Genomic DNA, 25,663 nt, shown 5'->3' with positions numbered 1-25,663 from the left:
ATAAATCTGAGGTTTGACCAACTTTCCTCAGACTGAAGATGTTACCTGGATGAGTAATAAAACATTTCAAACCAACCATAAAAAGTCCAGTTGCCCTAACTCAACTTCCAAAGAGTTTTGGAAGCAGCGCTTTAAGTGCCAACAGCAATCTGAATGAGTTCATATTAACTTTATGTGATACATTAAGATACAAACTGGATCAATAAAAACACACAGCACTCTGGTGACATTCCAGAAAGTTGATATTTTATTAATTTCAGATTCAAAATAAAAGTATTCACACAAACACATATTGAGTAAATAGGCAAGAATAGCTCTTCACCCTTCAAAAACAAAGAAAAAAATAAAAACAGTTGCATTGCCTGCTGCCACTTCACTGTTACTGTGGTTACCGGGACGAACATCCCATTCCAACATCTCATCATTGATAGAAAAAGAGAAATAAGCACACATTAATAGAACAGACTGAAAAATGACCTGAAGTACTAACAGTGGTACTAGAAGCAGTACTAATGTAGTACTAGTAGTATTTAGCTGTGGAGTTGGAGGTTCCCTGTGGTTGGTGCTCAAATAAACTAAACGGCAGAGGTGTTACAAACCTGTAACACACACACACAGCGAGGAACAAAGAGACGGCGTCAGAGTCTAACATGAACCCATTCACCAACCAGGGTTAAAAATAAAAACACATCCTGATCTAGCCAAGATAATATTATAAATACACCACAACATTTTTCTAATTCGATCTTGTGTTTATCACGAGGAAAGTGTAATGTTAGAAACTGTACTGGTGTGGTAAAGTTCATTTTGGACCCTGACTGCGGCGCCCACGTCCTCGCTGTGAACCCACTACACTGTAACTTGAGCCCTCACTGGGTTAAATGCATCGAAGTGGAGGTAGAGGTAGATTTTCCTGAGAAGTTGTAAAGACAATAGACAAGAGCCTTGATTCAGATCTGAAGTTAACTCGAAGATACATGAAGCCCTCACACACACACGCGCGCACACACTCACACAACATCACATGCCTCCCTAATATAATCACATTATCATCATCATTAATAAACTACATGTAATCTCTGTGTGCTGGGGCTGCTACAGCATGTCCACAAAAAAAAAGAAAGGGCAAAAAATAACACAAACAATATAAACAAATATAATCCATATCCCTAAAAAGCCTTATTTCAGAAATAATCTATTTAATGAATCTTAGTAATACAGATTAATAAACAATTGTCACAGCAGAAGGCATCTTGTTATTTCTCATCATTTCATTGTTTTTCCTAGTCCACAGTCAGTGGTAAAGTCCAGTCAAAAGCCCCAAACCCACATTAACCCGTAAATGTTCCATATTGGCGTGAGAGCGGAAGTCGGTTTTCCATGCAAGATGCTCTGGACCTGGTGTGAGGTCAGGTTATTTTAGCCATGGCTCCGGTGGGAGTAAAAGCAGCAGCACGTCAAGATACAACACCACAAAGTCGTCACGTTCCTATGTTACCTGACATTTTCACAAAGACTCTGAGGGTTTTGTGCTGATTGGAAGCTACAACACAAGCCGAGATTTGGGAGCTGACTCTCGAACAACAATAAATTTACTGCATCTACTGTGTGGAAATAAAACTTGAAGGCAAACAAAACACATTTGAGTCCAGCTAAGTTATTGTTCAATCTCTACAACAAGCAGACGTCTGAATTCGACAATAATGTAACTCTGACAAAAACTGAAACCAAGAACTGCAGATGCAAAGTGTTGTACCAACCTAATCACCAACAACAGTTGCAGGTTCCATAAGTGAAAGCGGCTACTGACACAGTTCCACAGATGCAGCTGGTAGCATTTGGAAAAAACACAGGTCTAAACCTAAATCTGCTTCGCAAAACTCTAAACAGTCTCAACAATCCCAGATATCAGCTCCCTCTGATATGGAAGAACAGGCAACACAAAACATTTGATTATTGATTGTTTACTGAAGTTTTAACTTGGTGAATTAAATCTGGTAGAGAACCTAAAAGAAACTAGTTTCAATTGACTATTTTAGTGTTCAATAATGATCTAAATGTTGTTTCTGAAACATCATCATCCCAAGAAGATTTTCACTGAGGCAAACTAAACTAACTGCGCGTCACAACAAAACCTTCCACAGAGGGGAGCTCTTGCTACACAGGTTACAGCTTGGGCTGAATCTTAACCTACTGCACTGACACTGATGTCTGATTTCCCCAACGTTACTACAGTCGATTCAAGGTGTGATGTTTTGGCTGATATCTGATTGTCTGTGGTCACTAAAATCTCTTTCATGACAAACTCCTAATGAACCAACATGTCTTCAAAAGGAGTCTCGGCTGTGGCTGAACCAAAGAAATGTGCAAAAGCTTTAGATGTGGACACAGGGCTTGATTGTGGTTGAATGGCATGTTTGGAGGTATATAGTGTTGTCATAACCTCGCCTGATTGTCACTACCACGCAATTTAAAAACATGCCAGCCTTCCCTGAAGATGGAGGGAAAGAGAGAGCTGCAGTACCTCTGCTCTTCAAATGCAAATCTCACACAGTCGTCGATAGATATACAATAAACATGGATCCATTGATGGGGGGCAGGTGCTTCAATGTTGCCTCAGGGGCCAAAAGGTCACAGGGTCAAATAAAAAAGCAATGTTGATCCTTTAGATCGTGATTGATTGAATTTTGCTTTCTCCAGGAGCCCTTCCCCCCCAAACACTGACTGCTTCTATTTGATTGTCTGCAGATTATCAGCAACTGTGACATCTGCTGCTCATGAGATGATGCACGGAGAGAGATCCTGGTCTTTCTGCTGGCCACCAGCCAAAAACATCCTCTTATAAGGTCAATTATGAAATTTACAGAAGCTTCCGCTCACTTGGAGGAATATGTATGACTATCCTGTAACATGAATCCATTTAAAGGTGTGTTTTTGACGTATTCATGGCCTCTGTGTTTACCACAACACATGTACACCCCTCTGCTGTCCTACTAAGCCAACATGCAGTCACTACATAGGCCATAATCTCACTTTCTGACATTTTACATAATGTATATATATTTTTTGAAAACAGGAGAGGAGTAAATAACAACTAGACAACAGAATTAAGCCAGTGAGATATCCTTAGCTTAGCCTTAGTTTCCTAAAATTTAAAACATCAATTTTGATGATCCAGCAGCAACAGCTAAACATTAAATCATAATGAAGAGAAAATGGAACATCAGATTAGACAGTCCTGTTAAATGCTAACTAGCCCAGATCCTGCCAGCACGGTAGGATTAAGTGCCATCTCTGCAGCCACCGACTCTAATGCAAACTATGTTTTCCTGTAGTTAAGCTAGCTTTAAATATCATATTTAAACATTATTTATTTAGGACGTATTTATTTAACTAGCTAATGGATTCAAATGTACCACAGAGCTGACTTTATTCTGAGGTGAAGGTTTTTTTCCCCCCCTTTAAAGTCTGAAAATGAGTTGACATTTATAGTTTTATTTTAGGTACTGTAAAAGCTGTGATAATGAATAATTATCTAAAAAGGCTTAAAATCAGTTGCACAGTTCAGGTAAGAGCCAGGCAACATTAGCTATCTCTTGAAAAGAAAAAGATGAGTCATACTAGGTCTGTGCGCCTTGCGTTTTAAAATGCTCCAATCTTAACTTGCGTAACTAAGAACTACAGATCTCAGAAAAGATGGATTTTCAATGTTAGTGCCTCTTACATGAATTGAAAAATCATGCAGAACTCTTAAATGAAGCATGATAAGGTTTTCTAGTAAGTTTGAAGAATGTGTTGCCAGAAATACATGAAAAACCCCAGACTGTACAAAAGATTTACAGTAAACTGACATTTCAAGATGACTGCAGTTTGATATGTGACCGTACGGCATTAAGCTTTGAATAAATGTGTCTATGATATGCAAAAAATATAGTTCAGCTTGTACTGATGGTCATGTCCATTGCCCACAGTGAGGAAGCAGCCAGAAGGCACTGCCATTTTTAATTTACCTACATTTACACAAATATTTGTGGACATATCTCAAACAGCGTTATCAATCTCAACATCAGACTCCATCATACGAGTCAAAACATTCACATTTTAAAAGGCTGCGGTTTGATTACGCTGCTGGCTGATTTCACACCCACACTGCAGAGCAACATCTGCACAACAACTAGCTCTTCCCCCAAGTAACCAAATGTATCATGTAAACAATGTATTTGACTACATGTGTCTGACCTGAAATGATTTCTCCACGGACAAAAGACTGAAGGTTAGAATGGAAAGAAGTGTTCATAAATAAATAAGGAACCCAACTTGCCGTGTAATGAACCGGAGCTGCAATGTCTCACACAAACTGGAGTTTCAGTTCTGCAAATGTTTCTCAGACATCAAAACAAATTCATTGGTTAAATTAAACTTCTGTGGTCAGATACAAAAAAAGCCACATTCTGTAAACAGGATTAGACTGATAACCAGTGAAAAAAAGCAGAGTAATATAGGAGGAAGATAATGATGCATAACATGTCATCTAGGTTTGCTACTTGGCCTAGATGGATTTAATAGGCCTTAGTAGTCTGGCTGACTTTGCATTTATTATCCTTCAGTCTCACCTTGCAGTAAGGAGCAAGGACATACAGTAGTGGCAATGGTGAGACGCAAGAGAAACCGGGCACAGTGTCGGCATCTTAGTGAGCCACAACAGCAGCAGCAGTTTCAGAAATGCAGGTGCGAGTTGCACCACCTGCAAGGAAGGAAATGTTGCCGTTTTAATACAAGTGCCACCTGCAGGTAACATGTTGCCACAGCAGTTTGTCCTTTTTATAACTGCTGCTTCTGTGTTTATGATTTATTTTAAAGTGGCAAACAAGAATTGATAACACACTTAAAGATCTGTATATGCTGGAACCTACTCAAATAACACATCTGAGTATAGGAGCACGGTAGCTGTCGGGGTACTGTGGCACAGGCATGCTTTGAACGTAGGTGGTGACATCAACATTTCTACATCTGTGAGTAAAAAAAACGGCTGCTGCTTTTACTTTTCTTGTTTGTAGGTGGAGAACTAACTTCGCCTGGCCTTACAAATACACACATTGAGTGTATCTAAAACAAACTGTACGAAGTCCAGCTAAAGCTCAACTTTTCTTTTCAACAAGGTAAAACACATGATCTCTTCACAGTTTTACTGCATTTAAAGAACATAATTTCTTAACTATTTGTGCCTTTGAACGGCCTTCTGAGTATTACTTTCCAAAACTGAACAGTGTTTGTTTAGCAGCTGGTGGTGACTCCCCACTGAGAAGCAAGTCCAGAATCAAAGCCAGGACAGGCATCTGGTGATATTTGACTGGAACAGTAAAAGCTGATTAGACAGAGGTACTGCCTGCTCTCTGGTCATTTCATGCTGTGCTCAGAACAGAGCCTACGTACAAAGCCTGATTTACTTCCTAACGTCAGTGGGAATGAAGCTGCTTTGCAAAGGGGCGGGCTCTTGGGAGGGGGTTGAGTACCAATCGTTAACAGTCAGAAGTCCAGAGAGGTAACACCGGTTAAAGTTCAGAAAGCTGAATGATTGATCTACTTGAAAATGCAGAGACATGTCTATTTATGATGTGACACAGTTTCTCCGCTGTGGCAGATTTAATCATGTTTAAATCTGTAAAACTGTAGTGAGCATTGGAACAAACATGAAGAGACAGAGCAAGCACTGAACCACAGCTATGATAACCTCTGAGTTCACAAAAACCCCAATTAAGCAACATCTAAAAACAGTCAGATGATCACAACGCATTCTGTGTTATATCCCTGACAGATGGCGAGCTTGTCTCAAAGACACCCTATCCTCGTCACCGCACAGAATAAGAAGCATTTGGATCATAAGAAGCACTAAGTCCTGCAAAAACACAAAGCCAAAACAAAAAATAAGAACATCTGTAATCTATAATACAAGATAAAAACAACAAAATCTCAGATATGAGTTGAAATATATGTCACAGATAGCATCTGCTGACACTTGATTGTCCATGTGAGTGTCTCCACAATGACAAGGATTTAGTGGACACTCAACCCCTGTGAGTTCAAGACAGGAAATCACAGTTTTCCTGTTTCCCAAAGGGCTTTTATCTACAAGTACATGCATGCATCTCACTTTAAGACAATCACTCCACTAGAAGGCCAAGTTAGAAAATAATAAAACTGCATCTTCCTGCGAGGAAAGATGTAGAAAAGTGTATCACCATCAAATGTAACTGAGAACTGCTGGATATTACAAACGACGAGCAGACGGACACCTGAGAACAATCGAAGACGTGTGATATTCGAAGAAAATCTAAACCCAAAATGACAACAGAAACAGTCAGTGAGACAGTGACAATGAGGTTCAGAAAGTCCAGCATGTTGCGGTGCAGCGAAAGGCTCCCACCTGAATAACGGACCTTACTCATACAAACTGCCATTTTGAATGTGAAGCTCGCTGATCTACCTGCATTATTATCATAGATATGGATTTAACTGGCCTTATGTCAACAAACAGGTGAGGGTTTTTCATATAAATTAGCCAGCTGTCTCTGGAAGAACAACCACAACAACTGCTTGAATACAGCAGAAACATCAACTAGCTGACACACAGGTAGCAATCAATAATGGACCAGATATATTAAAAAGTGAACAAATATCTTTGCAGATTCTTGAGAACCAGCTGTTTGAGATTGGCTGGAGAATCTGTGGCATTGATATCATGTGGTATCTTGGTACACAACAGCTCAGATCTGCACTGAACTTGCTCTTTCACACAGAGATCCAAAATGGTTGCCTTATGAATAAGGTTTTACGGTTTTAAACAAAATGAGGTCACATTGGTACATTGTTATATGCCCTGAAGAAAAAACATACACCTTTAAAGCTTTTCTGATTAAAAATAGAAGATATTCATATTTTCTTTTTTTTTATAGAATTCTAAATATAGATTTTTTTTTCCTGCGGTGAGAGGATTGTTAAAGATTTAAATGATAAACACAATAGAGAATAACAATAATGATAATAATGACAATAAAAAGTTAAAATAAAAAAATCTCTCCCCTAGAGGATAAAACATTGCTGTCAGTCAGTAGCTGTCCGTGTGTGTAAACAGTGTATTACCCTTCCTAGTTATTACCTTCTCTTTTGCTCTCCACTAATCTGTACATTTATGCAGAAATAAATAATTCACAGGTTGTGCATACTTATTTGTTTAGCATATATTGGCTCTCAGTTGAGATATTTCTTTTCAAAATTATTTTGGCTATGAAGAACAAAAGAGGTGAGTCTGTGAGAGAAAACCTGAGATAGTGTACTTCAAGTGATCTGCGATTCAGTTTGTGTCTTTCTGTACGATTTATGGTTCTTCTCTTTTTGGCATAGTTGATGTAGAAAATGAGGTTGATTTTTGGCTTTACTTAGCGTGGTAAGTTAAAAACTAAACTAAAAGGGGAAAGGCTCTGTGATTGTTAAGACAATGGGTTGCTGGAGGTTGAGGTAGGTGTGTTCTGCTGCTGCTGCTGGGGGGCGACACGACCACTGGCCGCCTTGTTGGAGACGGACGATCCAGACGTACCAGATGAGGCTGAACCAGCTGCTGCCTGAGCAAAAAGAACGCCTGGAGAGACAAAGATTGAGAAATCCAGTAAGTTAGAGTACAAAGTGTGTCTTTAAAATTTAATCTATTTTTAAAATAATAAAAGGTCTAGAAAGAGATAAACATTCTTAAATGTGTTTGTTTGCTTTCTTTCCATGAAATTTTGGACTTATGTCTCTGTGTGTGAAGTACAAAAGGCAGAGATTAGCCAAACTTATCACAAAGGCTGGATACAGGTGGTGAGGTTGAGCCTGAGAAGTGAATTGCCTAACAGAGCACAGACTGGAAACAGGTAGTCTGGCTCTGCCCAAAGTTTAAACCAACATCTCTTCAGTTCATTAGCTGTCATGTTGTGTCTTGTTTGTTTAGTATGCACAAAATTGCAAGTGTTAAAACAAGAATTTGTGGCGTTGAGGAACCACAACTGCTGTTTATCAAGCTGACCAGTTCTTCTCTTCTTCTCTGAGACGGTTTCTAAATGATCTGGTTCTGTACAGATCTCTGTATCAGATGTTTAGGTTAACTTTGGAAAATTACCCTCCACCCACACTTTTCTGAAGTCAGACCATGGGAGGCTGTGACCGACCATTTCTGTAACTTTTCACAACCAACAATGCCACATTTACACCTACTTCACACTGTGATTGGAAAGCTATGCAGAGGTGAGAAAGGAGCTGGAACTAAACTTCTCTGTAGCGCTCTTCTTTTCCCCGCCCTTCACACAACTATTCCACTTTCTTTTCATGTGTACAAATGGTTATAGCACTCTGAAGACCTTGCAGGAAAGACTGTCTGAAAATATGCACATTTCTCCACAATATCTAAAAGGTGTCACATCCCGACACTGCGTCACAGCTGGCTTTTCGCATTTCCTTCCTGCTTGGCTGTTCAGAACAGCTGAACAGCTGTATGGGTTTTCAGACGTGGTCAGATGTGTGAATAACTTGGCACTCACAGTTGTAGCAAGACTGCAGGTAGTGTGTAACCCTTATGAAGTGTTCATCATACACAACCTCTCTTAAACCTGAATCATTTTAACATCTCTATTTAAGTATGTATGACACAAATCTAACACAAATTGATAATTAGTGAGCTTTGAAAAGTTAACCCATTTTCTGTCTCCAGTCCTTATGCTGATCACCCCAACTCCAGCTGTGCACACACAAAAGTGTTAGATCTTTTCATCTACCCTGATTAAATATCACATGTCGTGCCACATGACAGTGATACTCACCGGTGTACACCACTCCATTGAGCTCCACTGACATGCTGATGCTGCTTGTGCCGTTGGTGGTTAGGTTCAGAGCTGAGTCCTGCCTCCCGTCTGTTAGAAAGAAAACCAGAGAGCAAAGGTTTACAAAACTGTAAATGTAAGCTTTTATTCAGTATAAAACTACAGAATGTAATTTCACATAAGTTAATTTGTATAAATGACCCAATTATTCAAAAATACACTCAGAACAAGTAACATTGTGTGTGAATTTGCATAAATGTCCAATTAGACATTTCTCTGAAGCCACCTGTAGTATCAATACTGGGAAACACAGCATGGTTAATCAGACAGACCGTGACCAAGATAACCTGCTATAACAATAGGGAATCCCCACACATATGCATGTTCCGTATGCATGTGTGCATGCATAGTTTCTCCTATACAATAAGCAGGTCAACGTATAGAACTGCTATGAGTTCCTTCCTCATTGTTGGGTGCTGTGGTTTGTGGTACAATGACAAGAATGTCTTAACATACTAACTGCTAAGAAGACAGTGACAATCAGCTCATCTTAATTCTCAGGTAAAACAGTGAAATGATAAATGTCTAAGCATTTTAACATGATTTTGTTTTCCTCAAGAAAGCACCCTGTACATGTTACCTATGGGCACTGTCCTTTATCACCAGGGGTTAACATGTCTTTTTATGTGGATGCATATACTGTATTTGTGTCTGCTGAACTACATTTGTTACCCTTTTTCAGTCTAATGCAGCCTGTCACTCTGACAGAAACAGAACAATGTTAGATTTTTAAGAAGATAAGACATTAAAACAAAATAACCAATATAAAATGTCAGACCAAAGATGCAATCTACTTTAATCAAAACTGGGCTGTTAGCTTTCTTGATTTCCTGTTAATTTAAGATTAACATTATGATAAAATCAGCTTTCAACAGAGACCTTTTTTAAGTTTGAGACTCGACAAATCTAAAAAGCGTTTGTATCATGGTTCCTGCATTAAAGGCAGGTGGAATTTCCTCAATGCACAGGGAAGCACGATTAATTTCTTATCTGATGTGAAAACATGAAAATCGTGTCTGGCTGGTAGTTTTGTTCGCTCGTGTAAGCTGAGTATAGCTACAACTCTATTATGTGTTCAGCACCTTGGTTGTTAATGCGGATGTTCATTGGTATCTGTGCAGTCATGGCCAGCAGGTTGTGTTGCAGTGCTCTCTGCAGAAGTCGGTGGTGTTCCTCAGTTGGCAGCGCCATCTTCTTCTCTGGGGGCTCACCAGCTTCCAGTTTGTCCCTCAGCTGCTCCAGAGCTGCCACCTGAGCTGCCATCGCTGCCTGGGCTGCCACTGCCTGCACAGCAGCCACAGAGTGACCTGCTAAGGCTCCAGCTGGCAAACGAGGCACACCAACACCTGCCAGCGGCTGGCCTCCCTCCTCTTCTGGTCGGACAGTACAAAGAGTTAGAGAGGGGGAACTCAGTATGATGCATTATGTAGTCCAGATATAAGAAACACCACCAGTAAAAAAGTTTTAATTCATCATAAATGGGAAAGAAGTAGATTTACATTCACGTGATGGACCTATGTCAAACAGTTGCCTCTTTGTGGTGAAACTTGACCACAAAACCAATTCTCACCTTTCTTGACCTTCTGGATGTGGGTCAGCGAGGCCCCATTGGTGCCAACTGTCAGGCCCACACTGGGCGTGGGAAGCTTGGGTGAGGACAGCATAGTGGGTGTCCCATTGGGAGAGTAGGTGAAGAGCGAGCTTCCAAAGCTCTGTCGTCGACCCTCTCGTCGATTACTGTCAATGGCTGCCTGGAGCTCGTTGGGGTTGCTCAGACCTCTCTTATCACATTCATATGGGTACAGGTACTTCATGTATCTGAAAGTAAAACATTGCTTTTGAAAAAAGGTTTTTAACACAAAGAGCAGAGTATATTTGAGATATTTGAGTTTAGCCTGCTGAAAATGTACACAAACTGTTTCGAGTACAAATCAGTTTATGGAAACAGTTTTATAATCTTTTCTGTGGCTTTGGAAAAGTCACAGGTTTGAGAAAAGACTGAAAACTTGACAGTTCTTATTCATATAAGACGTTACTGACTTTAAGTGACATAATAACATACCAAATAATGGTAGGTAAAGAAATTCAATTCCCATAAGAAGAAATGTCTTCCACTAATAGGGAGTGAAAGCATACTGCAACACAGGACTTGAAACAAAATGGATGTTGACAACTGATATGGAGCAGGTCCACACGTTTCAAACACTAAGCACAGCAAAGGAATTATACTTAAACAGCCTTAGCTGCCTAAAGTTACAGAAACACAAATAACTTGTTTGGACGTTTATTCGGAATGATAACAGGGACCTCTCAGTATTGTTTGCAGGCTTGGTTTCTTGACAGCATGAATGCAAAGAAACCAAAAACGCAATGGAACCAACTAACCTTTCAGATTCAATTCAAACCAAAGAAAAACTAGAGGTGTGATCACACCTATATCTATGTGTGTGTGTGTGTGTGTGTGTGTGTGTGAGTGTGTGTACTGACTGTGTGCGGAGGGTGAAGGCTGCACTGGTGATTGAGGTAGGCAGGTTGAGTCCCTTGGTGATCTCTCTCCACAGTTTCTTGTTGATGACCTCAACCAGGCCGCCCTTCTCTGTCACCAGCTTGTAGAGCATGTACAGATCCAGGACCTGTTTAGCCATGATGGGAATACGATTTACCGGAGTGCCTGGAAGAACACACACAGGGGATAGGTTAACAAAGCATTAAAATGGCTGTCATGGCGAGAACACGCTTTTTATGATGACAGCATGTAGGCTCCTGCACAAGCAGCAAATTTTACTTCATGTTGGGACTCTTGGGATGTTAGATATTGATAATTCAATTCATTTGTCATTGCAGTTTGCATGGATGAAGAGTTCTGATTCTGACTTTAGATTTTTTGGATTTTATCAGAAAACCGATATTTTTTATATGAATCTGTGATAAATGTCCTTTTCTCAGAAAAGAAAACCAACGACGTCACTAATCTGTTAAATTACATTCCTTTGTACAACGACTAATCCTGGCCTCAGGACCACGTTTAACATACAGTAAAATCCAATTAATCCTTCATTTGTACATTATGACCTGCAGATGTCGCCCTTCGATTCTCACACCAAACTTGTCAGACCCGCCCATTGGTGCGGGCTCTGAAACTGTAAAACATACATACTGGTTTTTCAGTTGTAATGCATGTCTCTTGTCTGCCAGCCCGCTGATCTGATTAAACCAGCTTTGAGTCATCCTGTCTAAGCACTCATGTTGACTGCTTGGTATTTATGAGAGCAGATCATCTGCAATGAGCTGATGGGCATTTACACAACTCATAACTTCCTAACTTTGACAATGTTGTCTGGATTGGTTTGGCTCAGTTTGCCATTTTAATGTCGTGGATATAATGCACACTAGCTGACTGTGTGTGTGTGTGTGTGTGTGTGTGTGGAGTTGGGCAGGGCACATGGCAGGATGAGAAGGTAAACCAATCCATTCCTGAGTACAGATACAAAGTGTTCCCTCTAGTTATAGCCTGGGAACGACGAAGGTTTGTGCGACATAAAGCAATCATCTCTGATATGAATAACGACCCCACCCATCTGAGTGAAAGATGAGTAGATGGGGTATAGTATGTCAGCGGAGGGGGGGTTTGTCCTCTCTATATCCAACTATAAAGAGCGTCTCTATGACGCGGACTAAAGATACATCAATGAGATATAATATGAAAAGATAAGTTACTGAATAGATACACTGTACTTTAACAAATGAGACCAAATGTGATATTCTGATGCAGTGTTTATGGAATTAAAAACATCATCATCATCACATACCTCTCTTTTGCATGAAGCTGAAGAGGTCATCCAGAAACTCTTTTCTCTTTGGGTCTCCATCCAGTTCATATAGCTGAAGAGAGGGAGAGGAGAGACACAGATGAAGATACAACATGAAATTAGAATACCAAAACCAGGATGCTCTGCTGGTCTGAATATGAGAAAATACATTTTGTAGTTGACAGAAAATAACCACAATTCTAGTGGTGTTATTATGAAGCCACTGTCAAAATGTCTTTATCATGATGTCCAAACCAAAAAAACATAATCTGGTTCATTTTTAATGATTAAATAAAGTGTTTTGTTGGAAGATCATTCAGTTGCCTTTTGATCATAAGAAGAGAGAGAAATAGAGAATTGTTGTCTGGCTTGATGAGAACCTGATGTGGGTCCAGCTGCTAGCGGGGCCCCAGGCTCCGGAAAGTTCAGTGAAAGTTAGCAGTAAAAGTGGGGCGCCTACTCAGGGGAGTACAGTGAGGCCATTGAGCCTGTGTATGTGTTTTTTTTTTCTCGTTTGCCTGTGTGATAGTAAAGTATGTCATTGGAGGCATTTCTATAGAAAATGTATTCTCTCATGAGCGAAGCTTCAGCAGCATAAGTCTTCACAACATAGGACAGAGGATCTATTTAAGGTTAGGCAGTTTCATAATCTGTTGTTGGAAATGGCAGGTTGTGAAACACAATGTACAATTGAGCACTACCAAACAAAACCACAGAAAATACAAGCAAGGCAGCACATTGTTACAACACAGACACAGCAGCCCACAACCAGCAGGCTGCTGTACAGTGTAGAGCAAATATCACAACAGCAACAGGAAAACATTCAGCTCAGCACTAAACTAATGTAAATAGCTAATAGGTGTAAGAGCCTAAATGCTGAATGGACCGATCGATAACTAACGTATGTGATGGTAATCCAAATATCTTAGCGTTGAACATCTTTTTGCACTTCACAAAGTTGTCATAGCCATTTTTCTTTTATATATGGTTAATTCAATTATCTTTCTACAAATCAGAACCAAAATATTAACCAGCTATCAAAAACATCTAATGAATTATCTTAATCAATGTTGAGACTCTATTCTTTATATATTTTTAGAATACCCCGTAATCTGCATGCTACATAACTGCCAAAATATCAGTGATCAAGACTCATGCATGTTAAGACGCCTGCATCTTCATTTGACATTTGACTGAATTTTGCATACTGGGATTAATTCTGACTTAGTTTTTAACCACTAAACTACTGTGAAGGTGAATAAAAAATCTTTTCCCCACCTACACCTAACCCTAAACCACCTACAGGTTTAGCCAAAAAAGGCACATTAATGATAATTTTCTTTCAACAATGACTCAGTAAAAATGAAAATGAAAGGCTCGTCCAGCTGAAGTTTCAAACAATTGTGACAGTAGCGGCCTTGAACCACTAACAAACTGTTCCTCATTGTGGCATTCAGCGCTCATTAGTGACGCCAGGCTGCCATATGATCTTGTTATCTAGTGAGTAGAAGGGTACAGAGGGGTGGGGACTGTTAGACTGAAGAGGCTTGAGGTGGACGGGCAGTGGGGGGTGTTGGCTAATTTACAGGCCTCCTGAAGGCAAGGGGGAGTTTTAATTACAGGATGCATGCATTTCGTGAAGTGCCACGCCATAAATCTTGGATATAACCCCACCACTCCCAACTCCCATCCCCCAGTGTTGTTTTATTTGCTCTCTATCCCACTCTCTTTCTGTGCTAATCACATAAACAAATATTTCCCTGGTAGAGTTCTGGCTGCGCTGTCACATGGGGGAAACGGGGTTAATGCTAATATCCCAGTTCAAAACCTGCAAATAAAGTTTAAGCAACGTTAAAACTTAAGCAATGCTAGTATTTAAGCATAAGAATCTAAAACTCCCACTTTTATATGAAACCAGCTGACATGAAATCAACTATTAAAAATGATTTTAATTCATACAGTGTAAGTACAGTGTTGAAAGGTTTAGTTTCAAAGTTTCCCTGTCAACCAAAAGCATTGGCAGTCTACAGTGAAGTGTGAACTGTGTTAACACGCTCACCGTATCCATTTTACTAATGCATATCCAGTTTCAAGTCTCATTCAGTGTTCTCTGTGAACACGGGTGTGGACAAAGTTTCCTGCTTTGTGTCAGTGAACATGTGACCATAATATATTCCCACAGCTGTTGCCTTCTGTTTTGACCGTCTATGTAATCAACATTTTATTTTACTTTCAGCTGCTTGCCTGCAAAAACTGGGATAAATGAGAATAGTCAGGAAACAGTGAATCAATTTTGTGACGATACATCTTACTCATCTTACTTATGTGTATGTTTTTAGTAATGTATCTTCTTATTGTTATTTTTACTGTGTTTAAGTACATTGAGAGCAACTATCAACCGTAGTCAAATTCCCTGTATGTGCAAACACTTGAATAATAAAGTTCATTTTGATTCTGAATATTATATATCTTATAAAATAAATATCTTATGTGACTGTAATACTTAAATAATACTTCAAATAAGAGTGCCTTTTAAATATATTTTTGTAATTACCTTTACCTAAGTGTATACTTAAGACTGGAGCTCCCAGCGGAACTCATGTGGCACCCAAACTGTTAATTGTTCTTAAATCTAAATCTGCTCACATGAATGAATGGATATACAAAAGCACAGCGTTATAGACCAAAATTGGATGTGCAGTTAAATATTGGATGATAACTGATACTGTAACATGTCGCAGAAGCTTGACTGTGCTCTGTAGCAGGTAAACGGCAGATCCAATCTATGGAACCGGTTTCTAAGTTGTTTTATGACAATAGCATCAGTAGTTTGATTACTGTGGCCCAAGTAAACAACACTGGGTTAAATAAGATTTTCATCTTCATTAAACACTGTGATGTAAAAACAAAGGAACAGATGCAGTTTAAAAGAAAGATGTAGAAAAGGTGTAAGAACTTAACTTAAGATTTTGTCCAGTGGCTACACGTTTCACAACTCTTCATGGATTATTTTTAGTGTGAAATATGGCAACCAGTGTCTTGGATAGTAGTAGCTAATGGACCAGCTCCATTGTGGAGAGTAAAGCTGTAGTAAATTAATTAATTAATCAACAAGAAACTGATCAGCAGTTGCTCTTATACAAAACAAATACAGATGGTATAAATTGTACACATTTCTTTTCAGCATTGTAGACTGAAGTTTGGTCTAGTGGCAAATGGTAACTGTGGAAAGGTTAATATAATGCCGTTGAAAGCAAGTATTTAATGTTTGTCTTATATCTTCCCACCCTAGCTGTGTTTGTAGTTCTGCAACAACCCAGTGACAGACAATCAAAAAAGCCCCCAGAAACAAAAAACAAAAGCGGTTTTATACTGTAAATAATAAGTACCCAAACAGCATGTTTGCTGCCATCAAAGAAGCGGTGATGGTGTTGGCAGATAATACTGTATGGAGGGAGGGGGGTATGCCTATGTATCTGTCTGAGGGGGGAAGGGTTCCCTTCACCATTAATGCAAATGAAACTCACCAAGCCAGTGGCACACAAGTGTCACATAGCACATAACAGAGGCTTTGCAACTGAAAACCAAAACTGAGAGGAGGCCTAGTTCTCATCTACATGTTCTTTTACACCTGCCAATCACCACGAGGTGAGCCAAACACACACAAACATGTACACATAAACACAATAGAAGTCATAGTAGAAAAAATCAGACTTCACTTGCACAAAAAACACCCTGGATTTCTAGGATTAGATTTTAGTATTTATTTATTTTTTTATATTATCATTTATAATTATTATTTTGCTGTTTTATTCTTCATTTTTTCTTTTCTTTTTCTTATCTTTTTATGTTGCATCTGGGAAACAAACACTGAGACACAGTGGCAGCATGAATACTTGGCTAATAAAACAGATTCTGATTAAATGACTTTTTCTTGGTTTATTTTTTTAAATAACTGACCAAAACCTTATGCTCTGAAAGTGATTTTTCTTGTTGATCTGGCTACAGAGGAAGCTGCACTCACTACAGCAGTAGCTTAAGCTGTGTTTTCTTTGAGTCCATTTATATGTATATAAAACTATATATTTACTCTATATTTATTTATTGAATATAACCATTTTCTGTGCAGTAGTCAGGGATGATGTGTGTACATTTATTCTTTAAGCTGTGTATATCTGATAACACCTTTTGTTTAGATTTTACCGCATGTGTTATGTAATACTCTGTGAGTACTGAAAGTTAAGACTTATAAGACTTTAAGACTTCTTATAACTTCTCTTATCAGATGAGTGGATCTGAGTGGTTGTTATTAGTTTTATTATAAGATGATGCTCCGGCGTTTTAGTTAGATTCTTGCTGCTCATAATTTAATTATTATAATTGTGTTAACTACACATAAGATTACAGAGTGATAACCTTGAGCTGCATTTTTTCCTCCCCTATGTGTATGTTTTCTTAAATGGAAATCTTTATGGTTTTCCTTTGACTGCAGACAACAGAAACCAGATTTACAGTAAGACAAAACCCCTTTGACCCAATGCAGAAGGACCAGTTTCACAACTTTATATCAATCTAAGTCACTGAGTTGTTTCTTCTTATGAAAGAGATCAGTATGAACATGCTGTCTTCGTATCACCCGTCCTGACGAGAATGGAAAAATGCACTTCCAAACATGGGCTGATCAGTATGTCGCTGAAAATTCTGTGATCCAGGTGATGTTATCTAGAATCTGACTTATGGCAACTCGACTAATTTCTTAGTACCAATAATCAACTTCTAGATAGATCCAATTTATTTGGTAATTTAAGACGACTGCTGTTAAAAGTGACTGTCTCACAAAACTAGTTTGTAAGCTGATAAGAATCTAAAATGTAAACACACACATAAAGTGGGGGAAGGCAAGCTATAGCTGGCAAAAAGCAGGGCTGAGAAGATTCTCAGAGCTCCTTATTTGGTTCGTGAACACATAATTAGTCACATTCAAGCACTACATTTTTTTTTACTGCATCCTCTATGTGCACCATTAGAAGAGCAATGCAAACACAACTACCAGTTCAGCATAATTTCTATATTCCCACAGTACCATGCCAATTACTTCAGTTCTACAATGCAATGTTCTCCTTTTGATTATGTAAATTTCAGATATGTAAGCCCATAAAATGACAATGGTAACATAAAATGATGCATGAACTGTTACTCTCATGTTACAATGAGCAAACAAACAAAACATTGGTTATTTACTCTTGACAGGGCTGCAACTAAGGGCAGTAACACATGGTGAGCCATCAGTCAATGGCTGTCTGTAAACATCTATCCGCTTAGTTTTTGTGATGTGTCCCATGATGTTGGCACTAGTCGGACTCCCATATGCAGCAGATAGATATTCTCAATTAGAAGTAGCTATAAATCACCTGTGGTGAATGAGAGTGGTGTGAAAATCGTAGAAAACACTGACAGCACAAGGTGTCCTGTTTCAACTATGAGTTAAGGAAAACAACAAATTCCATCATTTGAAAAAATGATGGGATAAAAGATGATATATTATGGCATTTTTTGCATTCACAATAACTTAAAAGATAATAAACTCATGTACAGGTGATGTCCTTTTGCTTTCACAGTATGAACTGAAAGACAGAGATGTCATCAAACCTAATAAGGACTGGATGACACGAGAATAGATGTTACAATGACACTTCAACTGATTTCTTAATCTGTTTGTTCTGCTTGACAACTGAATAAAGAAGAAAATGACTGAAGTGACAAGCCCACATTCTTGTTTTTCTTTCTCTTTATTATTCAGGATGCTGTTGTGCTGCTCTTGGCAAGACACTTTCCAGATTTCACCTGTTAAACAATATAAGCAGAACTGTGGCGTCTCCTTTCTTTGTCTGTGAAAAGTTGAATAGATGACATTTGATATTTCAGCCTGTTACCTATAACTGCTCATCACTAGTTCATTCGTGTTAAAAATTATTAAAAAAAAAAAAAAGAAATGCTAACTATTTCAGCTATATATTAAAAATGTATACAGTGCCAATTCTTACAACTTCAATTTATACTATTAAAGCAGAAACTGGTTATAAACTTTGCCTTATGTATATAATCAGATTATGAAGAGAGACTAGGTTAATTAAAGAGAAATGGCTTCTTTATGGAAATAAGCAAACAGCAAAGCAGCAAAGTGAAAAGAAACAATGAACCAACACACTAACAAATTCATAACAAAATAACTGGAGGTGCAGTTCAAGTACAGAGTACATTAGGTACCTCTCTTTATTTTGGAGATAAATTTGCTTCCTAGTGTGCATTAAAAGTTAATCCAGGCAATCAACAGAGCTGACAGCAGAGTGACAGTTTGCACTGATATGTCTCCATAAACTGACATCTATAATGAATCCATCTTTGTCCCTGTGCTCTCCACTCTGCCCATCCCATCCCCCACACGCACACAATTAACAGCAACAATTGAGCTATCCAACTGCAGATGCAGTGAATGGTGTTTTATTGACAGGCAGGATGAAACACATCATCATCCTAACTGACCGACTGACCTCGTAAATTCAACACTATCGACTCAGGATGAGGAGCTAAAAGCCTGCTGACACAAACCACAATGTCATAACCTGCACTGCTTTATGTGCCATAGTCACATTTATTCTAAAAATGAAAGAAAGTAATAAATGAGATTGAAAAAGTAGCTGAGAATGTTATACAGGTAGTTTGCATAGCTGCTGTGCAAAACCGCATGTTTGAATGTGTAAACTGTGGCACAACAACAAGCAGCAGTGATTCATGAATCCCCTGCAGCCATCATTTGTTTTATTCAATTTTGGTTTGTTAATGAAGTTTCTCAGTTTGGTTTCCATTCCGGTTAGACTCAAAGACATCCAAGGACCAAGCTGTAGAAACAGCTTTAATTAAAACACCTTAAATATTACGTTGAGCCTTCTTGGTGCTGGAATATCAATATCTACAATGTACCAAAAATAAGATAATCTTTGGACATACTTCTTTATGGTGTGAGAGGTTGTAAATGCCCAAGAAATTCTACGCTCATGTTCTGTCAGATACTACTACAGTATCTTCTGCTGACATGACAAAAAGGTGGAAACCAGTTGATGAATACAGGACATGAGGCTAGAATGAACACTATTCCACAGTTACATGCACGCCATTCCTGCCCACTACCGTCAGCTGCCATGACTCGTAGATTTGGATAAGAATCAGAAAGAGCAGCAAGCTTCCACAGGGCCCTCAAGAGTTTGATGTATGTAGCTGTGAGCAATCTGTTCTAACCACACTGCTAATGAGTAGTATTGCAATGATAGATGCCCGGTCTGGGCAGGGCAAAGCTGAGCAGACCAAAGGAGAGGAAGTGGGTGTAGCAACAATTTTAGCTCATAAATCCGTGTGTTGAAAGAGAAGAGGCAAATAAATGATACCACACTAAGGAACTATCATTAGTCTTTCTTGTCTTTTTCATTATTATTAAATGGGTATTAAAAATTGCGCGCGTGTGTGTGTGTGTGTGTGTGTGTGAAATTTTAAGGTATTTATTCAGCACCAGCATGATGCCATGATAAGGCATCTGTCTGACGGCAGAAAGATGGAGACAGTGATAGGAGGTTCAGAAAGTTCAGAGGAAGGTCCTTAAGTGTTACAAACAGGATGTAGACATGGCAGAGATATTTAATCTGACCCAGGAAGGCTAAAATAGGCATACTGCTCCACTGCTGCCCCTCAGTATGGAGCACCATGCTGTGCAGAGGGAAAGACACATGGCCGGGTGCCTGCACCATCAATCAGAGTGATGGATGGGCAGGGCAATGCGTTTAATGGTTGACAACAGTGGCCTTAAAAACTTATCTGGCCCACCCAGCTTCATGTAGGGCAGATATCTGTCCATGTGGCTCCTCTGAGACTGAGATGTTGTGGCCACGTGGCTAATCCCGCCCTAATCAATAGGTGAACGGGCTTCAGTTTGACCTCCAGAAACCCCTAGGGGCTTCACAGAGCTGCAGTTTTAAATTCTAAATGGTGACACGCTTCAGAATAATATGAAACCCTTAAACAAGAAACTGTGAGGAAACCTAAACGTCTACTGTAGAGTTGTAACCATCACTATTTTTATCACTATTTTTAAGTGCGTTGTGTGTGTGACCTTCACATTTACGCCATTTTCTCAAATCAACTCTAGACATTATCTGGAGTTAACCTTTCAAACTTGTAGCACACAACAATAGACTGTCTCTGTTGTAGACGCATTCTAACCTATTAGAAATACTTAGGTTTATGCAAACCTTGGTGGAGTAGGACTCTTTTCACAGCAAGTTTAATCAGACATTACAAAGACTTTGTACTAGGGAGCTGGCAGGGTAAAGTCCGTTTAATGTCTGGTCCAACTGCTTCAAATATTTTCTTCTTTAGATGCATCTCCTGAAAGTTTTGAAATTTCTTGATTGATGCTTTACTACATTTACTGACATCCACCAAAAGTCAAACAGGACAAATGAGTAGGACTGTCTATCATGTCTATGTGTCTGTGCATGAGAGATACCATACTAGCAAAATGACATAGGGACACTGTCACATTAGTCCAAAGCCTTTAAACAAATGTTAAAAGGTACCACATCAGCATGATAAATCTCCATTGAGTAACTTTAAAATAAAGAAAAATTGAAAAGTAAAATACTTTTTGCCAACAAAACTGTCTTGACACATTGATTCATTGTTTACTCACATTGTACATGTGCCTTTTTAATACAAAAGGTTGTTTTCATGGCTGTGATTTTTTACTTATCATAGCAAGGCAACCACAAGCATTAGTAATAATATTAATGGGCGCAGTTCTATTTAAACACACAAACTCAGCACACACAAAGTCTTAGTTAGATCTAACTGTAATAAATTCTGTATTCATGTTATTAGTAACACCCACAGTTTTGTTTTTATGACATGTCGGAAAACCTCTTAATGAAAATGGCCTATTTGTTTAAACTGGTGTCAAGGTTGGGTTTAGAATGACTATTTGTGTCTGTAGTGTGAACAGAGCCCCACATCTCATAACACCTCTTACAATACCCACACAATTAAAATAGGTTAGAAATGATCATACATACAAAACTGTGCACCAACATAACAGCGGAGTATTGTCACAGGGGTTAAATGTGCCTCACAGATTATTGATCAAGCACTAAGAGGGTTTTTTATGACACAATGAGAGACGTGTACTCAGCTCTATATAACTTCTGGACTAAGCAGCTATATTTAAAAATCTATTGTCTTCTCTGTATCATAGCTAGTTTTGTTTTAGACCTTAAAAATGTGCAGCCAAGTATCTTTATCCGTGTTTGCACTATTTTTAGGTGTTTCTAAAATGAACTTTCGACACACTACCTTCTTGAAAGTGAAAGCATTTGTTCTGCTTTTGTTCAAATTTGTCTTCCATTGGGTCAGTGGCATAAAAAGTCATCATACAACCTGTATTACTTGGGATTCTTTGTTACCAATCAGTCAGCGCAGCTGCATTTCTGTGCTTATTCTGAGACAATGGGTTAAAGAGAAATAGGTGTTAGAAAAGAACAAGGGCAATCTCATAAACACAATGCTCATGTAAAATGCTCACAAAGACAATTAAGCTTGTGGGGCATTTGTGTGACACCTCCCCAGCTCACAATAATCACTTCCTTATTCTATATTGGGGAGTAGACACACAAAGTCAGGAGGAAGCTTGGTGGAGTAAACATACAAGTCATCAGGGAATGTGCAAAAATTTAAATTGGTTCTGTACAACAAAACAAAAAAGAAAAAGACAGACTAAAAGAGCTAGCCTAAGCTTTTACGCAATCTTTGTTTACATTCCTGCTTCAACCCCCCTCTGCTCCTCCACATTGAGTGACTGCCAATTTCCAGAATCCCAATGGCTGCACTATTTCTGACATTAGCTCCATGCTGGACACTAGATGTTGGACACAATTCAAATGCTCTGCAGCGTTTCACAGTCAAAATGAGCATGTACTACACACTCTACTTGGCAGTGGTTCAAAGCCCAGCACCAACTGAACGACGTTTTCCTGTTCCCTCAGTCACACCTACCCTTTCCCCTCCTGTGCCGCTCCTTCCCATCTCTACAAGAGGCCTCCCCATACTGCCTCTGCCATTGTTTTGGCCTTTTGTTTAATGACATTAACAGGGTCCATTAAGCCCGTGTTTTCTTTTTGTTAAACACAGATCACTGCACCTAAGGGTTTCTTCAAGCACAAAACTAATGAAAACTACCCTGTGCTGATTCATTTCACCCATACAGACCCATGAAAACAGATTCCTGGTTCAAACAGTCTGTTACTCTGTAGTTAATGCATAATGAAATACTGAATTAAATCCAACCAAAATTCATAGCAGTGTGGAAAATATTATTTATATAATAAACACCAAACCACAGAAAGACACAACTTGATATAACATAAATCTATCTATCTATCTATCTATCTATCTATCTATCTATCTATCTATCTATCTATCTATCTATCTTAGTGAAATTTCATTGCTTTACAAAGCTATCAACAGTTATTTCTAAAAAAATATACTGACATTTCCGTTGTACCTTCCTGGTGAACTTTATACTAACCAAATCTAAAGCTGTGAAAATGCACAAGTTCATATAAAATGCAGAAACAACACGATCTGACATGTTCATACCCCTTGGGGAGATCAAAAGAGCCTGACAGAACTACAGTGGAATATAAACCCAACAAGCACTTATCAGACAGCTGTATCAGCAAAACCCTGATGGTCAATCCTAGTAAGTGTCGCTCCCAGTTGGCTCTCATTCGAGCTACACTTCCTGTAGTCACTAACAGCCCCCTCCCCCCAGCCCCACTGAATGTGTGTGTGTATGTGAGCAATTTAATGTTTAATGCCAACTCCCCTCCATTCACCCTGATCATGGTGAGTGCCATGAATTTTTAAAGACATCCCTACTTTACTGTCCATCTGGGCTCCATCTGCCCAGCTGCTGGTGTTTAAAGCAGACAGAGACACAGGAGAGACGACTTCAAAGGCTCTGCATGGCCCCTGGACGGTTGCTGGCCTGAGGAGGATATTGTTTATAAAACGGGCAGGGGTGTAGGGCAGTTAGATGTATATCATAGCATTGAAGAAACTATACATCAGTGAAACCAGCTTGTAATGGCCCAACCACAAAGGACAACAGTGTTTCTGGAGTACTGATTAGATAACTGATTGAAGGGGCAGTGAAATTATGTAAAAAGTTAGAAGTAAAAATACAAAATGTCAAACCTTCTGTTATTTGTTCATATTTCATAGCTTCCATGTTTTGACAAAGTAGCCAACAAGTTTCCCTTAATGGATTTTAGCTAACTGTTAGCAGACAAGTTTAAACAAGCTAACATATCTAACAAATAATGGCTGTATTTGTAATCAAGATCACACAAAACCCCTGTAATGATAAAGCTTTTTAATACTAAATATTAGCATTGCCCTGCAACTGAGCAAGCCTACAGATGTTCTGTTACTACTTAAAAACAACATTCTGTTTAGACACACTGTTTATTTTTAAGCTGAACACAAAATATTTAGAGCTAAAATACAGAACAAAAAAGAAAACCCATTTTCTATTTTATACTTGTTCAGCACTAGACCTATACAGCAATTAATGTTAGCTGAGGCGCTTAATAAATGCAACCAAACCATTCCAATAGCTGACTGGTGGCTGATGGGAACAGATGCATGGGAGCGTACTGGCTGTTGGATGGCACTTGCACTATTCACTTTAAAAGGAGTGTAAACGTTTCCTGAAAATAAAAATGCAGAGCGCAATGTAAAGTGTGATACTGATACGGGGAGATGTATGGATGAGGGCTGCGCTGGTATCACTGAAATAACTCTGTTGAAATGGCACTCTACCAGCAACACAAATCAGTTTCAATTACAAAATAATCCAACGATGCTGGCATAATTTGATAGCTATATAAATCATTGGCCTTTATTTAATTCTGCGGCACTCTGTCACCGCCAGATATGACACCCCTGGCAAAGTGCCCTGAATATTTTGATTAATTCACTTAAAACCACAGTGTAATCAGACATCCGAACAGACGTGCGTCCTGGCTTGATTTAGTCTGACCTTTCAGCTTAGTGTGGTGAGAATTGAAGCTGGCTGGGAGCTAGACCAGAAATGCAGGTTGGTTCTTGGCTGATATATCCACACAAGGCCTGGGGCTAACCTAAACTAAAAGCTGGGTTATCTCACCTACTGGGAAACTTAAAGCTAGATAAATGTGAAGAACTGTTAGCCTTCTTTAAGGACTTTCACTGAATTTACTGGACCCATTTCACTGGGTCCATTCTTTTGTCTTCTTACACTGGATTCACTACATTAACTCTGGACCTGTTTAGGTTTACACTCCCACTGGTGGATTTTGTGACTCTATTAATTGTTGCAACTTTCTGATCAGTTTTCTTGTTATTGTCTTAAATGGACAGGTTTACATCAGGGTGGGCCAGGAACCACCACTGTCATGTGCATGTGATGTCCATAACAACACTGAGACGTTGCACATGATATCAGGCTATACAAATGACTTGACTGAAATTGAAGTTTTCAGTTTGGAAGAGCTCCAACTGTTGCAGACTGATAGAGGTACAGAGTTTTCTGCTGAGGATCTGGGGTTCCTAGTGGCCACATTATCACCCTCCCTCAGGCGCATTCCAACAGCCTCCACCCACCTGCCCAAAATAAACTGTATAGCCTTAACCCATTCCTCCCCACCCACAGGACTCCAAAACATGCACACGACTAAACTCCAGAGCACATGTAAATATACGTTACAGTGACTCACAATTCTGGCCAGAGTTGAAATATTATGATTCTACAACAATATGATCACTTCTGACGAAGAAGACATGTTTTTCTCTAAATAGAAA

General features: G+C 39.0%; 1 protein-coding gene across 7 annotated transcripts in view; it reads right to left on the bottom strand.

Moving 5' to 3' along the window:
* Positions 1-224: 224 nt before the first annotated feature.
* Positions 225-25,663, bottom strand: part of arid3a (AT rich interactive domain 3A (BRIGHT-like)) — a 43,058-nt gene continuing 17,619 nt past the window's right edge. For 6 of the 7 annotated variants that reach the window (XM_026345060.1, XM_026345057.1, XM_026345059.1 and 3 more), the window contains 6 exons: positions 12,719-12,791; positions 11,397-11,580; positions 10,480-10,727; positions 9,992-10,282; positions 8,850-8,939; positions 225-7,636 (listed from right to left, as the gene is read on the bottom strand). In XM_026345060.1, coding sequence (XP_026200845.1) covers positions 7,488-7,636; positions 8,850-8,939; positions 9,992-10,282; positions 10,480-10,727; positions 11,397-11,580; positions 12,719-12,791 — 1,035 coding nt within the window. In that variant the 3' untranslated portion in view covers positions 225-7,487. The remainder of the gene's footprint in view (positions 7,637-8,849; positions 8,940-9,991; positions 10,283-10,479; positions 10,728-11,396; positions 11,581-12,718; positions 12,792-25,663) is intronic. The other variant, XM_026345064.1, reaches the window with a different exon arrangement.

This window comes from Anabas testudineus, chromosome 4 (genome assembly GCF_900324465.2).
Source record: "Anabas testudineus chromosome 4, fAnaTes1.2, whole genome shotgun sequence".
Lineage (NCBI taxonomy): Eukaryota > Metazoa > Chordata > Actinopteri > Anabantiformes > Anabantidae > Anabas > Anabas testudineus.
The sequence above is the reverse complement of the archived record's forward strand: the minus strand, read 5'-3'. Positions and strand labels throughout refer to the sequence as shown.